Raw genomic sequence first — 21520 nt, 5'->3', positions numbered from 1 at the left:
TATTTCTTTGGTAGCTGAATTTCCCTTTTTCTTTCTTTTCTCAAATTTAAATAGGTAAGCATCAACATTTTGGGAGTCAATATTTTACTTTGGAACTTCTTTCAATAAACATCCCAGTGACTGGTCGCCCTCCTCTTTCTTTCTCTCACACTTGCAGCAGAAGGAAATGGAGGATAATTCATATCCCATCTATACATCTACAAAATAGTGCTTTTAGTAGTGTTGGTGATTATGTCTGACTGACAGGGATTATGATTTTGATCCTCATTGGCTTCACCTGGCATGATGAATAAAAATATTTCTGTTCAGAAATGGTGGGGGGAGAAAGGGGTAATGTTGATTTTAAACTTGGTGAGATAATTTTTAGAAGTATGAAGGGAATATGTGAGGATCATGAGCCACATCAACTGCTTTATGTTAGTTGCGTGTTTAATGGTTGAATGAACATAAAATGGAGTAAGAGAAGCTACTATTGTGGTACTCTACTCTGTTGCAACTAATTAGTATGAATGCTTAGTGTGGAAAGAATAAAAACAAGGACCAAAATTTGAGTCTGAAAGACTATTGAATACAAACAGTGGCCATGTCTACAATGCGTCAATGCAGCAGTGTTGATTTAATGGGTTTGGTGAACATACACTAAGTCGATGGGAGAGTACTCTCCCATTGAAGTCTGTACTCCACCTCCCCGAGAGGCGAAAGCTATGTCAACAGGAGAGTGTCTCCCGTCGACATAGGTTGACTTACAGTGGTGTCTACACTGTGCTAAGTTACATCGACTTCAGTTACATAACTTACGTAGCTGAAATAGCGTAACTTAGATTGACTTACAGCGTTAGTGTAGATCAGCCCAGTATAATAGAGTAGTACATGTAAAAAGTTGTGTAGTAAGTAATGTATGTGTTAATAGAAAGTATTAACTTTTCTGTAAAACAAATATGAGATTTTTAAGTTAGTGGCATAAAATGTTTTAATTGTTCTCTTACTAGAATTTATTGTTTTTTTCCTAATTTCGAGGGTGTTTAATATCTGCATTTTTGAGGAGTGACAGTGGTGTTTGCTTTCTTTTCTAGATTCGATTCTATGAAGTAGTCCATCCATTAAGAAAAGAAGTAAATGAACTACAGATGAAAAAAGACAGCCTATCAGAAGACCTAAGTTATTACAAGTCCCAGTTAAAGTGTGTGATGGAGGTTTGTATGCTTTAGTAACCCAGCTATGAAAATGAGTAGTAAAATAACCCTGTTCTGTTAAGTGGGTACATTTCCATTCCAGTTACCTTTCAGGTCAGGTAGGAGACTAGAGGTTTAATAGTGGGTCATTAATTTTTTTAATACTTGCAAAGCAGTTGTTTTCTCACAATATTGATTTGCTTAATATTTGTACTAATAATGAAAATCTGTATCTCTGTCATCGGGTGCATATTTAATAAAAATTTAGAAAACTTTGACAGATATTCTGTTTGGAAACACATCTGCTGTACTGTCACATTTATCTCTTTTTATTTATTTTTTAAATTTCCTTGGTTTTATTCTTTCCCTATTTATTTATTGCTAAAGACTTGAAAACAGGATTGCGGTGCTTTGATGTTCACCTGCTCTTGCTATTTGTTCCACAACTGAAATAATAATCTTTATGATCTCAAACTGGACCCCATAGCAATTAATTGTGATGCCACAAATAAAAGACTGACTACAATTAAGGAATAAGTTATTCAAATTTACTTTAAATCATGTTGTCTTTCTTCTAGTAAAGAAGGGGAAGAGACACAAAAAAAGCAGAAATATCTTCCCCCCCCCCCCCCCAAAGTACACCTCTACCCCGATATAACGCGGTCCTCGGGAGCCAAAAAATCTCACCGCGTTATAGGTGAGACCACATTATATTGGGTTCGGTCCGGTGCAGCGTACCGGCGCCGTGCCGGACTGGACTGGCTTCCCCGGCAGTGATTTAAAGGGCCCGGTGCTCCAGCCGCTGCAGGGAGCCCCAGGCCCTTTAAATCACTGCCGGAGCTCTGGCAGCGGGGCTCAGGCGGGGATTTAAAGGGCCTGGGGCTCCACACGAATTCGGATATAATGCGGTAAAGCAGCGGGGCTCAGGTGGTGCTTTAAAGGGCCCGGGGCTCCCCGCTGCTTTACCACGTTATATCCGAATTCGTGTTATATCAGGTCGCGTTCTATCGGGATAGAGGTGTATATTGAAACATTGGCTGCGCTCAATATCATAAAATTTCTTTTTAAAGAATACATCTAAGATTTACACTGTTGTGCACAGAGCTGTAATTAAGATAATTGCATCGCTGTAGTTAAGGTTGCGACAACACATTTTCTTTTCCAAATCCTTGATAATAGTTGCTTTGGCTGACTCATTTTACCTTTTCCCCCTGAAACTTTTCATGGTTGGCTCAGCCTATAAGTGTGTGTTTTGGGAAAATTAAAGCACTGTCTGTTCTTGAGTTATCACAATGTCTTATTTTATTTTATAAATGGACATTAAAAATGGCTTTTGTACTTGGCTAACTTGTAAATTATTGATTTTAAAATTTCAGCGATATAGACATGTGAACCAGTGTTTTTTCTACCTTGTTTGATGAACTTTGTCTTTTAAATTACTCTAAAGAGATTTGAAAATAACAATGTATTGTGCATGCACAGCATTTCTCTACCCCCTCTTACTTCACCTTCCCTCCCCTTCAAAAAATGCAACCGCCTGCTTTTCTCCTTAAAGAACATCCATCACTGTGTACTTAATATATTCATTTTTTTATAGGTGTAGGTACTTAAATGTAGTAGTGTTTAAAACACCCTTGAGACAAGGGAGAGACTAAAACTTTTATAATGATATCCAGTTACGGGCCTTATCCTGTGAAATGCTGAACACCCTTATCTCACTCCTTTGACTTAATTCTATTTCTTTAGTAAATTTTTAACTTAAAACAAAAGTGAAATAATGCCTTTCATGATCATTTAGTATTGCTTCCATAGTTTAACTTTCTCCTGTCTTTAGATACTATACCTGTGCAAATAAAAAACGTCTCTTAAGGTTCTGCTGTCTGTAAAATATTTTCTCTCCTTCTAGTTTAACTAGGCACATTATAAACCAGCAGTTCAATCTTTGTTTAAATTATGGAGGAAATTTAGCAGTTACAGAAATTGGAGTTAATTTCATACATTTAACCTCAGTCATGATCTGTATGAATCATACTGTTTCAGTCCAAGGCCTGATTTGAACAGACACTGCCACTTATGGGGGCAAATTCAACTGTGAATTAAATATTGCCATAAAGGGATAAGAATGATAAAGTTAAAAGTTTAAGTTGCATCCCCCTGTTACTTGGTTTTTCCTTTTCTACATCCTTATACTCATTTTATGTGCAGTAAATGCCAGATTGGGACAGATTTCACAATCACTTGTTTTCTGACCACCTTAAATCTGACCTGAATATACATCACCCATGAATTTGGAATTTGCACCCCTTCTCAGGTCTAAGAATGATGATTTTATGATGGAGACAAATGTTAGTTGGATAAGAGGCGGTGACAACCAAACATGTTTTGTTTGTGCTGAAATCATAATTTGAAAGCTCTTCCCCAATATGTTAACCCATTCTGTTACTTAGAAATAAATTATCCCCTTTTTTTAATACAGTTAAAATTCTGAAAGGTAATCCAATTTCAGATGAATGCTGCTAAAAATGGGATATTTTACAATAACTGCAGTCATATTAAAACAGATGTAATCAGTTTAAGCTTTATCGTCTTAGATTTGTTTTCCACTCACCACATGGTGGCAGCATCTATCTATTGACTGACCATCCCAGGGATTTGAAATGTATTGTTTTTCCTTTTATGCCAGTAATTAGAAAGCAGCATCCTGTCTATGTTGAATCAGGAATGTTGTATTTTACAGCCTGTACCCACATCACCATATTTAAATTGTAAGGCAGCTGGCTGGTGAGATTGAATGCCAGATAAGTTAAATATTGACAGGACAAAAGATCAAACAGTGGAATGTCACAAGAAAAAGGATTTCCCCCTGAGCAATTCTGATATGACTAGCTATAAATATTGAATGTTCTTAAATTTGGTAGCTGTCTGTGAGTCAGGTTAGATAATCTGTAGCATGTATTCTGTATTCATGCTTTCCTATAAATGAAGCAAGTTCCACAAAAACATGTTATGAACCGTGATATAGTGCAATAGGTGGCTTAATGAAGCTAGGGCTGACATGCACTATTTGATTCATGGAAACATTTAGGATCTACATATTGAGTTTCAGGCAAGAAGTTTAAGATTAATTTAGTGATCTGCTGACTACCAGTGTGTTACCATATATCGTATTCTAAAGGGCTAAGAAAAAACAAGATCAGGAAAAGTGCAGAATGAATATTGACAAAAGGATTAAGAGGAATAAAGGCTCTTAGAAATACCATTCAGGAAGTTATGCTTTAGGCAGACCAAGTTATTGGTGTGAAATTTAATGGCCTGTGATACACAGGAGATCAGACTAGATGATCTAAAGGTCCCTCTGACTTTAAATGCTATGAATCTATGAAACCTAACAGGGAAGAACGTGAGTGAGAAAGTAGCCACGTTAATCAACTAATTAAAATAAGAAGAGGAAAAAGTAGGCCAAATATATATAGCTCAATATTTCTTGACAGTGAAAGATCTATTAGGTTGTGATGTAGTCTGCCAAGAGAAGAGGTGGAAGCCCCATCATTCAGACACACAAAGCTAGACTACACATAATGCAAAAAGTCTTTTTTGGTTTTATTCTCACAGTTACCACATCATTAAGTCAAGTAAATATCAACGGAGCTTTGATTATTTTAAAACGTGTTTTTACTTATAGAGCTATGAAGATGAGCGAAGAAGTCGTTCAGAGCTAGAAGTTAGATGTCAACGTTTGACACTGGAACTAGCAGATACCAAACAGATGATTCAGCAAGGTGACTACAGGCAGGAGAACTATGATAAAGTAAAACGGTCAGTGTATCTCCAGAGTACATATGCTCAATGATATTAATAGAAAATTATGTCAATATTTTTGTTAATCAAGGTGATAGCCCTTAATGTGAACTCCATTTTGTTTTTTGACTCATGCCTGCTCACAAATATATTGTGGATAAATTATTCCTCAACTTGATAAGTAAATTGTTCAGCTTATGGCGATGTCTGATTCCGCAAGAAACACTGAACAACATTTTCAAACCTGGTTGCCTGAAGCTAGGTGCCTAAAGTTGAAGTGGCCTGATTTTTCAGGCGGGCTAAGCAACCCGTTCCCAGTGAAGAAAAGAGCTGCAGGTGCTGAATGTTTTGGAAAATTAGACTACTTAAACAGAAATGGTCTGTTTATTCAAGTGTTCTGACTTTTCCAAAATATTCAGCATGTGCAGCTCTTGTCGTCTTCATTGGGATCTGGGGTTGCCTGGCCCGCCTGTAAAAATCAGTCTGCTTCTACCAAAATAAGATTTTTTTAGGAACCTAGCTTTAGGCATCCGAGTTAGAAAATTTTGGCCCATGATTCTTTCCTATTTATTGAAGACATGATAGAACCCTTCCTAATTTCCTTTAATCCATATAGTTAGTGTTGCATAGCATACTGGGTTCGTTTTATTGCATTTCAGCTAAACAAATATTAATATTAGTTTAATAGAATACAGCTGTGTCCCAAAATGCTTCACAGAGTTAAGTAATAAAGGGCTTTGTGCTCCCCTTCATGCTGCTAGAGGGAGAGATGCCCGCAAAGCAATGCAAAGGGGCAGTCCTGGGGATCCACAGATTTGGAAACAGAGTTCCCCTGCGGGTTCCGTTGTGAGCACAGATTTAAAAGGTTCATTGTGAAAGGATCCTTATAGTTACCTCAGGAAGCTATTTTTCCCCTTATTTTTAAAATGTAACTACTGGTGTTTGTTCGTTTTATGCTGTGAGTGCCTATCCTGTAAATTACAGTTGCAAAATAATGCAAAAATATATGTATTTCAGCCCAGCCCACAGATGAGCTTTGCTGTGTCCAGAAGGTTAATAAATCTGGCCTCTGGCAGATCAGTGGGGGCTTAAGTTCCAACACTGAGGACTCCATACAGAAAAAACAACTTGCCATCAACCCCCCTCTTGTCTTGTTTACATTGAGCAAGATCAGGCACCTCTGCTGATCTTAAGTGTGGCAATATGTCATTGAGAGAGTTGATCTCTCCGATAGCCAGGTTTTGAGCCATTCGTGGCTTATAAGTTAAAACCAGCAGTTTGCATTCTACCTGAAAGTTCATTGGAAATCAATATATGTCATGGATCACTGATCTAAAGTGCTTCCAATATCCAACTCCATTTAATAAGCAAGTCGCATCATTTTTCACTAGCTTCAGCTTCTGAAAAGTTTTAGAGTGTAGCCCTATGCAGAGTGCATTATAGCAATCTAATCTTAAGGTGACAAAGGTGTAAATAATTGTGGCAAAGTTTCCATTTGGGAGAGTAGGTTGCAGTTATCTTGCTAAGTGCAGATGGTAAAAAAAAAAAGTACTCTTGCGCGTGGGTACTGCCCGGGAATCCAGAAATAGCACATGATCTAACTGTGTGTCCACATTGAACATCAGTTTTACAAAGTGGTTGCACTCCCTCGGAGTTTTGCCAAGTCTTCTGGCTCCTTACCCTATTTGCCAACATTATGTCAGTCTTGTTTGGGTTACATTACAGTTGGCTAGTTTTCATCCCAGCCCCAAGCTGGCACTGAATAACTTGTTCCACTGCTCTGACTGGGTCAGATATTATAGAGATGTAGACCTGGAGAATCATAGGCATGCTGAATGCATTATAACCCATTTCTCCTCACTAACTTTCCCAGCAATATCATACGTATGTTGAACAAGAGGATGATATAGCTCAGGGATCAGCAACCTTTGGCATGCGGCTCGCCAGGTAAGCACCCTGGCGGGCCTGGTCGGTTTGTTTACCTGCCGCGTCCACAGGTTTGGCCGATCGTGGCTCCCACTGGCCACGGTTCGCTGTCCCAGGCCAATGGGGACTGCGCGAAGCGGCGGCCAGCAAATCCCTCAGCCCGCGCTGCTTCCTGCAGCCCCCATTGGCCTGGAGTGGCGAACCGCGGCCAGTGGGAGCCGTGATCGGCCGAACCTGCGGACGCGGCAGGTAAACAAATCAGCCTGGCCCGCCAGGGTGCTTACCCTGGCGAGCCGTGTGCCACAGGTTGCCGATCCCTGATATAGCTCCATGTACCACTTTAGAAGAGAGAACCTTCAGGACAGAGGAACAATTGTTCACAACAATCCTTTGGGTTCTCTCAGAAAGATGGGGATGAAGTCACTCAAGCATTTTCATTCACTCCTGCAACTGTCTGCAAAAGAGTCAACCAAATGTCGTGGTCAGTGGTATCAAAGTCTTCTGACAGATTTAAAGAATAGGCATAGACACTTTAGCATTGTCCATTGTTAAAAGGAGACAATAATATGGCCCAAAGTTAAATTTGAGAAATACAAAAGCAGAGCGAGAAGAGAAATGTAGTGTAGACCAGCTAGATATGTTTTCAGATGAGAAATATGAAAATAGTTGAAAGTTGAATAGTAATAAGGTGAAATGGCACAAGAAAGCAGTTCCAGATAACAGGAAATGCAGAAGTGAAGGACTTGCACTAATAGTGGCTACATTGAATGAAGGGAAAGAGATGCCAATGTTAGATGAACACAGAGGATGGATGAAATTAAAGAGATACATGAGGTTTGAGGACTTATTTCATTTCACTGAATGAATTTCATAATATTTTGGTTTTGCTTTAATAGTGAACGAGATGCATTTGAACATGAATTGTCAGAGCTCAGAAGAAAATATGAAATATTAGAAGTGTCGCACAAAGCACAAGCCAAAGAAAGAAATGACTTATCAAAAGAGGTAAACTTGTATTTCTTTGAGTGATTGTCTGCATGGATTCTATTCCTGGTGTGTGAAGTAGGATTATTTTTAAAAGTAGTGTCCATTGGGGCCACGCCTGCACACTACATACCTTTATGCTCTCCCACCTGAGGACATAAAGGATGGAGTGGGCCCAAACGCTCCTCAGTTCCTAGCTGTTACAGCCAATGGCAGTGAAAGGGAACCCCATGCAGTTTCCATTTAATCAGTGAAATTTTCCTTAGCCTTGTGTATATTATTTAGTATAGTTATCATTGCTGGTATTGTTAATATAGTTTTTTCTTTTTTATTCTCCTGTCAAATAGATAAAGATATAATTAAGTTTCACTTAGCCTAGAAATCCCACCCACCCCTTTGTATAGGGGATGCTAGCATTATAGTAGAAGCCATGTCACTGGGGTTTAAGACATGTTCCTCATATGATTCTGTGATGTCTGTTAACAACAGACACTCACAGTGCTCGCTCTGTCTTGGAGAAGGACATGTCCTTGAGCAATGTTCTATCTTGTTCATTCTCCAAATACGTTCAGAGCGAGGGAATACGTCTGGAAATATTCCTGCTGTGGCAATCAATACAAGCATCCTCATATACTGAGCAGAGCTACAGCCAGGCCTTTAGACATCAGATCTGCCTCTCTGTTAAGGTCCCATTGAGCCATGATTCCCCTACTAGCTCCCAAGCCACATTCACTCAGAGGCCTTGTTTGGACCACTACATTGGCATCAATGTCTGGTAGGGGCCGAAAGGAGCACTGTTCCAAAGATGAGCCCAGATTCATGTCACCATCCCTGGCACATGACAGATTGAGACCGAAGGATCACCATCTTCCAAGTCAGCACATACAATACCCTCTGAATAAGTGGAGCATGCTAACCTGGGTACCTCGAACCTTGTCACAGAATGATTCTGTGAAAACAGCCACAGCACCTTCCATTCGATACTGACTACCTTTGTGATACCCGCTACCTGGGCACTGTCTGTCTTTGCACCTAAGCCATTCACTGTGACTTGGTAGAGGTCCCAATAACATAGTCACCTTTCTTGGAAAGAGTAAGGCTGGTGATAGCCAAACCACCAACTTCAGAATCAACTCAGAGGAGGTGTACTTTTCCTCCATTGCTATATCCTTTCACTCCAAAGAGGCTTGCCCTGCACATTAATGATGGTCTACTGGAGCCTACAAAAGACTGTCTTGCACAAAACTCCATTCATCTTGGCCACATCAAAAAAAGAACTAAGGAGATATCAGGTCTCTGCTAAGGGATTTGACTGTTTATTTTTATTTGCATCTGACATGGGGTTCTTTTGTGGCAGCAGTTCAGGAAAGATCAAAACATTGAGGACCTCATAAATTCACACTGAGAGAAAAACACCCAAAGAAATTGGATCTCTTTAGCTAGTGAATACACTCTCCAGATAAGGATGGCTAACTATTAGGCCTTCCTTTCTTAATACCATTTCTTAAACTGAACCATGTTGTCTCAATTTAAGAACACCAGAAGGAGATTCCTTCTGCCATGACAGATTTATAGTTTATTTTCTGCAAATCACTACAGGCTATGCTGGATGCATTTAAAACTGCATTGTACACAGTGGCCACTGCAGTAGTCATGAGGAAGTCATGCCCTCAGTCCTTGGGGATCCTCTTGGAGGTACAGAAAACACCAGATCATCACCCGTTTGAGTGTAACAACTTGTTTAGAAATGGAACAGATGAGGACCTTCACTCCTTGAAGGATTCACTTCTCTGTCATACATTGTGTCACATGACCGGAATGTGGCCAGTCAGGTCTAGTGGTTTGAGCGGGAGTCAGGCCTAGTGGTTGGAGCGGGAGTTGGTAGCCAGGAATTGGAGCTCGGAGTCAGAACCAAGTTAACTAGAGTGAGGCAAGACTGGATTCAAGGCATCAGCAAGGCTGAGAATAAACAGGCGCAGGAGCTATGACAGCCATGGATGAATGCTTTGAGCAGCTACTGAACAACTGCTGCTGCTGGACTTCTGACTCTTCCAGCCAAACAGGAAGTGTAGCCAGTCAAGCAGCCGTCTAATGACCAACTGCACTCGTTAGGTTGCTCAGAAACTGGTGCAGGCCCTGATTCCTGACTGTACCCTTCCCTCCACTTGAGGGTGCTTCCTAGGGGAGTCAGCACTTGGGCTCTCAGGGTACTTCCAATAGAACTCTTGTAATAAGTCTAGGGTGTAGGTGTTCTCTACCGGTTCCCAAACTGCTCATCCAATCCATAGCCTTCCCCATCCACCACATACTGGAGCCTTCCCCTAAGTCACTGACAGTGGATTTGGTGGACCAAGTACTACTCCTATTCATGGAATGTTATGGCGCAGGGGGAGGGTGGGAGGAGGAGTTGGTTGCAGTGGTTTGGGTATGGGTTCTCGGTATAGGGCTTTAAAATTGAGATTTAAAAGATGGGGTGGATCTTCAGGGACTCGAGCAGCTATTACCTGAAAGCCACTGGGTCACTCATTCTACAATCTTGAAAGCGCCCAGGCATTGGTAGTCTAGTTTGGCAGGTGGGTGGCTGGATATAAGGTTCTGGGCAGAGAGCCACACCTTAGACCAAGACCAATCTGGCCATATGGGATGCTTAGTGTTTTGTAGGCTTCTTTGGCAGACTGCAGGTGTTACTTGAGCTCCCGATGCACCTAATATAGATGGAGGCTGAATCCACAGTGGCCGGTATTGGGGAACTTATGGGCAAGTCTGGGTGGAAGCAGGGGTAAAAGCTATAGTTTGCAAAGTATGAGCAATGTGGAGTTGAGGCATGGATTGCATTGTTATATGTGAATTTGGTGTGGCACAGCAGGGGAAACCAGTCATCCTGGTGGTAATTCAAAAAGCAGTGAAGATACTGCTCCAAGATTTGATTGACCCTCTCTGTTTGTCCAGTAGTCTTTGGGTGATGGGCAGACAAGAGAGAGACTGAGGAAGAGATGGAGATTCCATTGCAAACAACCCTCTAGCTCAGAGGTGGGCAAACTATGACCCACGGGCCACATCCGGCCCGCGGGGCCGTCCTGCCCAGCCCCTGAGCTCCCGGCCGGCCCCAGCCCTTCCCCCGCAGCCTCAGCTCACCGTGCCGGCAGTGCAGTGGCGTGGCTGGCTCCGGCTGGGCGGTGCGGCTTAGGGGCAGATTTACAAATGAACACAGGGTGCTCTGGCACGGGGCCCCCCAACAACAGGGGGTCCCAGGGCCGGGCACTCGGGCAGCTCAGTACTGGCGCACCCCCCGCAGGGGGGGAGGGGCTGCACTGTGGGAGCAGGCGGGCAGTGCGGGTGGTGGGAGTGCGGGGAACGCGGCCGGAGGACTCAGGAGGAGCACCGGGCGGCTGCGCAGACGGCCGGAGAGAAGCGGCGCTTTGAAGGGGAAACCGTCGCTTCTCTCCAGCTGTGCGGCTGCCCCTGCTCCTCCTAAGTCCTCCGCCCATGTTCGCAGGGCCACATTCCAAAAGGGGCTGGGGGGGGGGAGGTGGATAGGGAGTGGGGTTCCAGGGGGGAGATCAGGAGAAGGGGGTCCCGGGAGGGGGCAGTCAGGGGACAAGGAGCAGGGGTTTTGGATGGGTCGGGGGTTCTGAGGAGTCAGTAAGGGGGGGAGAAGTGGAAGAGGGCGGGGGCCAGGCTGTTTGGGGAGGCACAGCCTTCCCTACCCGGCCCTCCATACCATTTTGCAACCCCGATGTGGCCCTCAGGCCAAAAAATTTACCCACCCCTGCTCTAGCTCCTCTGGTACTACCCCACACTCTGCGGCTTCCACCAGGCAATAGGTTTGACATCAGTGTCAAGAGCCTGATAGGGCCTTGTGAGTATCTTCTTCATTATTGTCACCCCTCACCCCAGATGGCAACTGCCTCTAATTTTCAGGAACCTTGGGCTGCAATTACCTTAGACTGGTAAGTCCTGGAGATTGTAAGATTCCAGTCCTTCTGCCCACCCTTCATGCCCCCCTCTTCCCTGTACCTTTTCAGTGACCCTTCTCTCAAGAGATTGAGTAGACTTCCTTCTACAACTGGGAGCAGTGGAGAAGGTACCCTTGGAGTTCAGGGGGAGTGGCTTTTATTCACATTACTTTCTTATTCTGAAGAAGTAAGGGGGTTGATGCCCCATCCCGGACCTTCCACCACTCAAATTCATCCATCAGTTCAGGTTCAGAATGATGACTCTAGCTGCCATAATTTCCTCATTAGAGCCTCATGGCTCGTTTATGGCTCTTGACCTGCAAGTCTCCTGTTTCCATATATCAGCCCATCCATACCACATGAAATAACTCAGATTCCTGGTAGGAGTATCCCGCTACCAGTTCAGGGTCCTGCCTGTTGGTCTCTTAATGGCACTGAGGGTTTTCACCAAGTGCTTGGCAGTAGTGGCAGCTCATCTAAGGAGATGAGGAATTCAGGTCTATCTTTACCTTGATAATTGGCTGATATGAGGATGATCACTGCAACAGGTGACTGACTTGAATGAAGTAATGCAAAAGAGTTGTTTTTGTTTTGTTTTGTATTTTGCCTCACTAAGCCTCAAAATCAACAGACAAAAATCCACAATGACTCTGATTCACAGCATAGAGTTTATAAGGGTACGTTAGACTCAGGTTAGCAGGCGCTTAATTTCCACAAGAGCCAGTCCAAACAATAAAAAAAATCTCATCAACCCATTTCAAACTCACCCAAGGACATAAGTGAGAACATATCTGAGATTTATAGGACACATGGCCTCATACACTCATGTTGCACAGTTTGTCAGGCTTAACCTATGTTCCATACAAAGGTGGTTGAAATTAGAGTATCTCCCCAGCAGACACTGCATGGACATGATGGTCATGGTCCCATGACTGTGGAAAGACCCTCTTCAGGTGTGCAATGGAGTATCCTTCTCTACATCTCTACCAACTAAGACACTGGTGACAGATGCTTCCATTTTCATACCCTCCCTTGTTCTTCTCCTTAATCTCTCACTCTGGCCTTTTCCTCTCAAAATACAAGCGTGCTTTAGCCTCTCCCATCTTGAAAAACAAAAAAGTCCCAACACCCTTGACTCCATTTACCTCTCCAATTATGGCTCCATCTCTCTTTGGTCTCTAACCTCACTGAAGACACTGTCTACAATCACTGTCTGGTGTTCTCTCCTCTAATTCCATCCTAAACCTGCTCCAGTACAGCTTCTGTCCCTTGTGCTCAGCTGAAACCGCTCTGACTAAAATCTCTGATGACCACTTCTTAGCCAAATCTGAGAACTAGTACTCCATTCTCAGCTCCTTTGACACCATCAACCATGTTCTTCCTGAAATTTTGTTCTGCCTTGGCTTTCATGACTCTGTCCTCTCCTGATTCTCCTCCTTCCTCTTTAATTGGTCCTTCAGTGGATCCTCCTCATCTACCCTCCAGTTTTCTGCAGAGATTCCACAGATCTTTGATTTGGTCCCCTTCTCTTATTCCTCCACACCTTATATCTGGGTAATCTCATCAAACACAAATTCAACTACCATCTCTGTGTGAAGGACTCTCAGATCTACCTCTCTACTCCAGTCTCCAGTCCAAACTAAAATCTCAGACTGTCTCTGACATCCTGTGAATGTCTAGCCATCAGCTCAAGTTCATCGTGCTACCTCCTTTCTCAATCACTGGACAACAGCACCATCTTGCCTGTAACTCAGGCCTGTACTGGTGTCATCTTCGACTTGTACCTCTCTCTCGGTCTTCATGTCTAGGTTATGTAAATCTTGCTGCCTCTTTCTGCATAACTTATCTATAAGATAAGGCCTTTTCATCCACACAACTAAAACTCTCAGGGTATCATTATCTTGCATCTTGATTTCTTCAACATACTTCTCTCTGGCATTGACAGATGCACTCTTGCCTCGCCCGTAACCATTCAAAATGCTGCTGCAAAGATTATTTGTTCTAACCATCTCACCCCTCTCTTTGCATCTGGCTTTTCATTCTGTAACAACCAAAAATAAACTACTTGTTTTCATTTTCAGGGCCTTCACGGCCTATCTCCCTTTACCTATAATCTCTCATTCGGTATCAAGAGGTTGACTCTTACCCACGTTTTGTATTTTCAAACAAGCACTTTTGTGCTTTCTCCCAGGTTGCACCTCAGTGTTTGAAAGGATTTCTCTGCAAACACTCACAAGGCCTTTTGGTTGTTCTCCTTCAAAGCCCTCTTCAAACGTTGTCCTTTGCTGATATGCCTACAAAAAACTAGACAACAATTAGGCTGCTTGTGTATTTAAACCTTTGTCAATCATGCTGACCAATATTGTCTCTTTGTTTCCTTGTACTCCTCCATCTGTCTGTATCCATCTGTTGTTTCTTGGCCCCACCTGTGCCATAATTAATTAGCTGGGATTTAGAGACACAGGAAACAAACAAGCTCTTTTGGAAGGCTCTGAACTAGAGTCTGCAGGAGGCCGGGTACTCCAGGGAATCAGCCTGGGGTCGAGTGGGCTATACCAGAGCAGGAAAAAGACTCAAATGTATCCCAGAAAGTGGCTGAGAAACAGGGTCCAGAAGGAGGGCTGAAGAGAAGCCTATGAAGGATGGAAGAATCTTTGTTTGCTGGGACTTTTAATTATTCTCTTGTTACTCCCCAAAATAATTAGGTTGTTTGTGACTTGGCTGGAGGACCAAGCTATATGTACATTACTAATTTGTACATGGAAAGCCAAGATGATCCACCTCAGGGAAGGAAACTGAAGCAAGGAGCATCAGTGGGGCCACTCTTGAACAGAAAGGGGCACTAAGAGACAGCCACATCCTATGACAAACATGTTCAAATTGAGGGACAGTGCTCCCCTCAGGAAGCTTGTCTCCATATAAAGGTTCAAGAGCTCAGAGCCATCTGTCTGGCATACAGAGTGAGTCTGCCTCTTCTTCAGGGATCCACAATACAAGTGCTGACAGATGACAATACTCCTGTGCATTATGTCAATGTGCAAGGAGAAGGAAGGCCATCCCCACTTAGTCAAGAAGCCATACCACTGTGGAATTGGTACATTCTGAACTAAATGGTACTGGTGGCTCTGTACCTTCCTTGCCTTTAGAACACCTTGGCAGATCAATTCAGTAGGCAATTCTCCAACAACCACAAGTGGTCTGTCAAAGACTCAATCCTACAGACATCTTTTGCAAGTGGGGATGTCTTGGAATAGATATGCTTGTGAAAGACCAGAACAAGCATCAGACTTTATGTTCCAGAGAGGATTCAAGCCCAGGTTCCCTATCAGATGCCAGGGTGGATTGATTTAAATCAGTCCGATTTTAATCTTGTTTTAGAGCAGCAAGCCAGGAACCTTTGTTTTAAATATTAATTTCAGTCATGTTGTGCATTTGTACTTTTTCATTATTTTCCCAAAGAAAGGTTGATTCTCATTGGTTGGTAACTGTGCGAATCAACATATGTTAAACTAAATCTAGCCTTTACATTAAATTTGGTGATTCCTTTTGCTAACCAGGAGGATACACTATATCTTTATATATTTATTTAAGCAATTATATAGCGTAACTTTTTGGTAGATGTTTAATTTTTTGCTTGTAGTTGGTGTCAAGCTGTATTTGAGTGAAATTTGATTAAAAATGCACAAAAACATTATTTTAAACTTTGTTAGTAAATAAAACTACCTTATGTGCTGGTTACATAGGAAAAAAGTTCATCAATACATGTTTTGCATTTAAAACTAATTTATTAAACAAAGAAGTATTATCTATAGCAGTGGTCTCCAACCTTTTTAAGCACAAGATCACTTTTTGAATGAGGAGGTTACTCACCCTGTGCAGTAACTGACGTCCTTCTTCGAGAGATGTCCCTGTGTTTGAATCTACCCTGCCCCATTCACTCCATTCCCCCTCCCTCTGTCGCTCACTCTCCCTTCCCCCACACACTTTCACCGGGCTGGGGCAGGGAGTTGGGGTGCGGGCTCTGGGCTGGGACTGAGGGGTTCGGAGTGTGGAAGGGGTAGGGCCTTGGGGGCAGGGGTTTGGGATGCAGGAGTGTGTGCAAGCTCTGGGAGGGAGTTGGGGTGCAGGAGGGGGCTCAGGGCGGGGGTTGGGGTGCTGGTGGGGGTATGGGGTGCTGGCTCCGGGAGGGAGCTAAGGGCTGGGGCAGGGGGTTGGGGTGCGGCAGGGGTGTGGGCTCCCACTGGGCGGTGTTTACCTTGGGTGTAGGTGTAGCAGGGCTACGGCAGGTTCCCTGCCTGCCTTGGCCCCGCGCCGCTCCCGGAAGCTGTGGGCATGTCCCTGTGGCGCCTTGGGGAGTGGGGACACATGGCTTTGTGCGCTCCCCCCGCAGTTTCCATTGGCCGCAGTTCCCCATTCCCAGCCAATGGGAGCTGCGGGGGCGGTGTCTACAGGCAGGAGCAGCGCATGGAGACCTTTGGTCCCCCCTCCCCCCATTCAGGTAAGTGCCGGCCGCTTCCGGGAGCGAGGCCAGGGCAGGCAGGGAGCCTGCCTTAGCCCCGCTGTGCTGTCGGACTTTTAGCGGCCGGAAACTGTGATCGACTGGCAGAGGCTCTGCGATTGACCGGGAGATCGCGATCTACTGGTTGGTGACCACTGATCTATAGTCAGTGAACTGAACTCATTGTTTTTGATCACCGTGTCCTTCAAGATTTTAGAACTAGAAGATCTTGCACCTAGTTTTTGTTTAGAGATTTGGTAGACGAAAATAAGCTTCACTGCTTTTTCAATTCCTGGTTTCTTAACGTTTGAAGGAACTAGTCATTAAGCAGATCTCGTTGAATAAACTGTAATGATGAAAATATCGTCTCTGCAGCTACAAAAGAGGCTCCTGTTGTCAAAAGCTGGTTTAGCACTTCAGTAATCTCAGGTTCCAGTTACTTAGCCAGTAACTTCCACCAGTTCAGTGACTTTGACTTTTTTTAAAATTTGGCAGCAAACGTACTGCTTAATATTTTTTGTATTTAATTTAAATTATTTTAATAGATTATTATAAATGTAGACCTCAATGTCAAATGTAATTTAATAGATTTATTTTAAAAATAAAAACTGTAATACTTTTAAATTTAAAAAGTCAATAAATCTAATTTTTTAAAATCACCATTTGTTGACAGATGAGCCAACTCTACGGAGGTTATGAGGGAGGCTTAATTTATTTGCTGCTGGCTAAATTGCTTTATTAATTATAAGTGAGATTTAATATAGCTGAAATGCAAGTAGGGAAGCGCATAAAATGAGGAATATTATTCAGGTAGGCTTAGCAAGAGGCTAAGACCTAAGTGAGGCCTAGCAGCATAAAATTTAGGATGAGGACTTGACCCAAGGTCAGGAGATTTAGAAAGATGAAGCTTGTGACAAACAACTAATCTCAAAAGAAGTAAAAAGTTAAAGTAGCAGTTTTGGGGGGAACTTGGGGGTACATGTATCCATGGAGCCAAGTGCATTGATGTATCTAAAGTATTGGGAAAGGGGTGAACGTTAATGACTTATGCCAGCCTTGGAAGTTTAATAATGGTTAGCTGGAGTACCAAACAAGGTTCGCTGGAATACCACACACAGACAGGAGAGCTGAAATCTCATTAAATATGGTCCTGGAAATGTGTGGGTACAATGGGAAATGGGTATATAAAGAAGTTGTTTACCCAACCCTAGTGGGCATGTTGGGCTTGACAGGACATGTAAGCTGGAGTATCACATCCCACTTTTTGTGTACCCCACTGGCTACCTTTATCTGTGTTTTCAATAGTCTCTGGAAGTTTGAGAGTATAACAACTTTAGGGACTTTTATGTTGTATGTATGTATCTTTTGTGGAACTGCATTAATTTTTTCAATAATTTGGGTTTTTAATAGTCTTTTTGTCCGTATGGAGTGGAAGATGGGAGGGATTAGCAAGGAAAGCTACCTTATTGAGGTTAGAGCATGTAGGGATAAAGTGAGAAAGGCCAAAAGCCATGTAGAGTTGGTCCTTGCAAAGGGAATTAAAACCAATAGTAAAAGGTTCTATAGCCATATAAATAAGAAGAAAACAGAGAAAGAAGAAGTGGGACCGCTAAACACTGAGGATGGAGTGGAGGTTAAGGATAATCTAGGCATGGCCCAATATCTAAACAAATACTTTGCCTCAGTCTTTAATGAGGCTAATGAGGAGCTTAGGGATAATGGTAGGATGACAAATGAGGATATGGAGGTGGATATTACTGCATCCGAGGTAGAAGCCAAACTCGAACAGCTTAATGGGACTAAATCGGGGGGCCCAGATAATCTTCATCCAAGAATATTAAAGGAACTGGCACATGAAATTGCAAGCCCATTAGCAAGAATTTTTAATTAATCAGTAAACTCAGGGGCTGTACCATACGACTGGAGAATTGCTAACATAGTTCCTATTTTTAAGAAAGGGGAAAAAAGTGATCCGAGTAACTATAGGCCTGTTAGTTTGACATCTGTAGTATGCAAGGTCTTGGAAAAATTTTTGAAGGAGAAAGTAGTTAAGGACATTGAGGTCAATGGTAATTGGGACAAAATACAACATGGTTTTACAAAAGGTAGATCGTGCCAAACCAACCTGATCTCCTTCTTTGAGAAGGTAACAGATTTTTTAGACAAAGGAAATGCAGTGGATCTAATTTACCTCGATTTCAGTAAGGCATTTGATACGGTTCCACATGGGGAATTATTAGCTAAATTGGAAAAGATGGGGATCAATATGAAAATTGAAAGGTGGATAAGGAACTGGTTAAAGGGGAGACTACAACGGGTCATACTGAAAGGTGAACTGTCAGGCTGGAAGGAGGTTACTAGTGGAGTTCCTCAGGGATCGGTTTTGGGACCAATCTTATTTAATCTTTTTATTACTGATCTTGGCACAAAAAGTGGTAATGTGCTAATAAAGTTTGCGGATGACACAAAGCTGGGAGGTATTGCTAATACAGAGAAGGACCGGGATATCATACAGGAACATCTGGATGACCTTGTAAACTGGAGTAATAGTAATAGGATGAAATTTAATAGTGAAAAGTGCAAGGTCATGCATTTAGGGATTAATAACAAGAATTTTGGTTATAAATTGGGGACAGATCAGTTGGAAGTAACAGAGGAGTAGAAGGACCTCAGAGTATTGGTTGATCACAGGATGACTATGAGCCGCCATTGTGATATGGCCGTTAAAAAAGCTAATGCGGTCTTGGGATGCATCAGACGAGGTATTTCCAGTAAAGATAAGGAGGTGTTAGTACCGTTATACAAGGCACTGGTGAGACCTCATCTGGAATATTGTGTGCAGTTCTGGTCTCCCATGTTGAAGAAGGATGAGTTCAAACTGGAACAGGTACAGAGAAGGGCTACTAGGATGATCCGAGGAATGGAAAACCTGTCTTATGAAAGGAGACTCAAAGAGCTTGGCTTGTTCAGCCTAACCAAAAGAAGGCTGAGGGGAGATATGATTGCTCTTTATAAATATATCAGAGGGATAAATATCAGCGAGGGAGAGGAATTATTTAAGCTTAGTACCAATGTGGACGCAAGAACAAATGGATATAAACTAGACATTAGGAGGTTTAGACTTGAAATTAGACGAAGGTTTCTAACCATTAGAGGCGTGAAGTTCTGGAACAGACTTCCAAGGGGAGTAGTGGAGGCAAAAGACATATCTGGCTTCAAGACTAAGCTTGATAAGTTTATGGAGGGGATGGTATGATGGGATATCAATTAATTACCAAAATTAGGCTCTTTGACTATTAGCAGGTAAATATGCCCAATGGTCTGTAATGGGATGTTAGATGGGGTGGGATCTGAGTTACTACAGAGAATTTTTTCCTGGGTGCTGGCTGGTGAGTCTTGCCCACATGCTCAGGGTTTAACTGATCGCCATATTTGGGGTCGGGAAGGAATTTTCCTCCAGGGCAGATTGGCAGAGGCCCTGGAGGTTTTTCACCTTCCTCTGCAGCGAGGGGCACGGGTCACTTGCTGGAGGATTCTCTGCACCTTGGGGTCTTTAAACCACGATTTGAGGACTTCAATAACTCAGGCATAGGTTAGGGGTTTGTTACAGGAGTGGGTGGGTGAGATTCTGTGCCCTGCGTTGTGCAGGAGGTCAGACTAGATGATCATAATGGTCCCTTCTGACCTTAAAGTCTATGAGTCTATGAGATTTACCAATTTCATCTATTAATGATATGCTGAGCAAAGGATCTGTTTGTAGTAAGTGCAATTTGCATGCTCAAATTAATCCAGGCTGCATATTTTTATCCTCCCTGTCAGATGCCGTTTTCATCCTGTGGACACTGGAACTGATGTATGCCTTTCCAACAATTCCCATGATATTAAGGGTACTGAAGAAAGTGAGGCAAGACACAGAACTGATCATTATGATAGCCCCAGCATGGGCCAGGCAGTTCTGGTATTTGGTCCTCACAGCCGCTTCCCCCCAATCACCTTACCTGTTCTGCCTGATGTATTCTCACAGAACAATGGTAGGATCCTACACTTGGATCCAGCATCCTTACTTCTGACAGTCGGGATACTGGCTACATGATGTCCACTGAAAGAAGGTGAACAAAGCAAGAAACCTTCAGACAGACTTATTTTCAGCATTACGTGGAAGAGGCTTTCTGTCTGGTTATTTTGGCATCAGCTTTTTCCCTTTACGTCACCCATTTCAGCAATGTTGAACTGTTTGCTAGTTCTGAAACAATCTGGGTTTTCCATCGACTCCATAAGGGTTCAACTAGCAGCAATATCTGTATATCACCATCTTACCCAGGTCTGTACTGTAGTTTTGAACCCTAAAGTGGCAAGATTCCTGAAGGGCCTTTTTCTTCCAGTGTGGGAGCCCACTCGTAGGACCTCAGTATTAGTATTAGCAGGATTGATGGCTTCCGCCTTTGAACCCTAAGCAGCCTTATCTCTCTTATCCCTTTCCTTCTTATCTATGAAGACTGCTATTATATCAGCTTGAAGTGTAGAACAGATTCTGGCACTTATACCGTGTTTAAGGAGAACAGAGTCACGCTCAGACCTTATCCCAAGTTCCTGCCCAAAGTTTTTCCAGTGTTTCTTACTAACCAATCCAGTCACCTCCCTGTTTTCTTTCTCAAGCCTCATTACAAGCCGGGGAAGCTACACTTCATACACTTGATATTATATGGGCACAGTCTTTTTACTTAAAACAGAATCATTCAGGAACACATCCAGACTTTTTGTGGCTTTTACTGATAGAGTTAATGTGCAACCTGTATCCTCTCAGAGGTTATCAAATTGGATCTCCGCCTATATGAGGACATGTTATGAGTTTGGCAGGTTAGAGCCACCTCATCACATCAGAGTTTATTCCACTAGAGCGCAGGCTGCCTCTCCTGCCTGTTGAAGAATGTCCCTATACCAGAAAATTTGTAGACCCGCTACGTGAAGCTTGATCTACATGTTTACATGACACTGTTCTTTAATAGAGGTTTCCAGGATGCCTATTTTATTTGTGCTGTCTTGCAGTCATTGTTTAAGTAGGATTCCTGTTACTGACCTTCAAGCAAAAGCAAACAACTGTGTGTTAGTCACCCAGGGTAGAATCTGGGTGGACAATTACTTGAAGGAATAATGTTTATGTACCTTACAGGAACTGTGATTCTTAA

General features: G+C 42.8%; 1 protein-coding gene across 1 annotated transcript in view; it reads left to right on the top strand.

The window, feature by feature from the left end:
- PIBF1 (progesterone immunomodulatory binding factor 1) overlaps window positions 1–21520 on the top strand; it is a 208565-nt gene that overhangs the window by 14163 nt on the left and 172882 nt on the right. Inside the window, exons 6-8 of the mRNA XM_065413463.1 lie at window positions 1074–1193; window positions 4855–4988; window positions 7793–7901. Coding sequence (XP_065269535.1) covers window positions 1074–1193; window positions 4855–4988; window positions 7793–7901 — 363 coding nt within the window. The remainder of the gene's footprint in view (window positions 1–1073; window positions 1194–4854; window positions 4989–7792; window positions 7902–21520) is intronic.

The sequence above is a fragment of the Emys orbicularis genome, chromosome 1 (genome assembly GCF_028017835.1).
Source record: "Emys orbicularis isolate rEmyOrb1 chromosome 1, rEmyOrb1.hap1, whole genome shotgun sequence".
NCBI lineage: Eukaryota > Metazoa > Chordata > Testudines > Emydidae > Emys > Emys orbicularis.
Note: the sequence above shows the minus strand (reverse complement) of the source record. Positions and strands in the feature narration are given on the sequence as shown.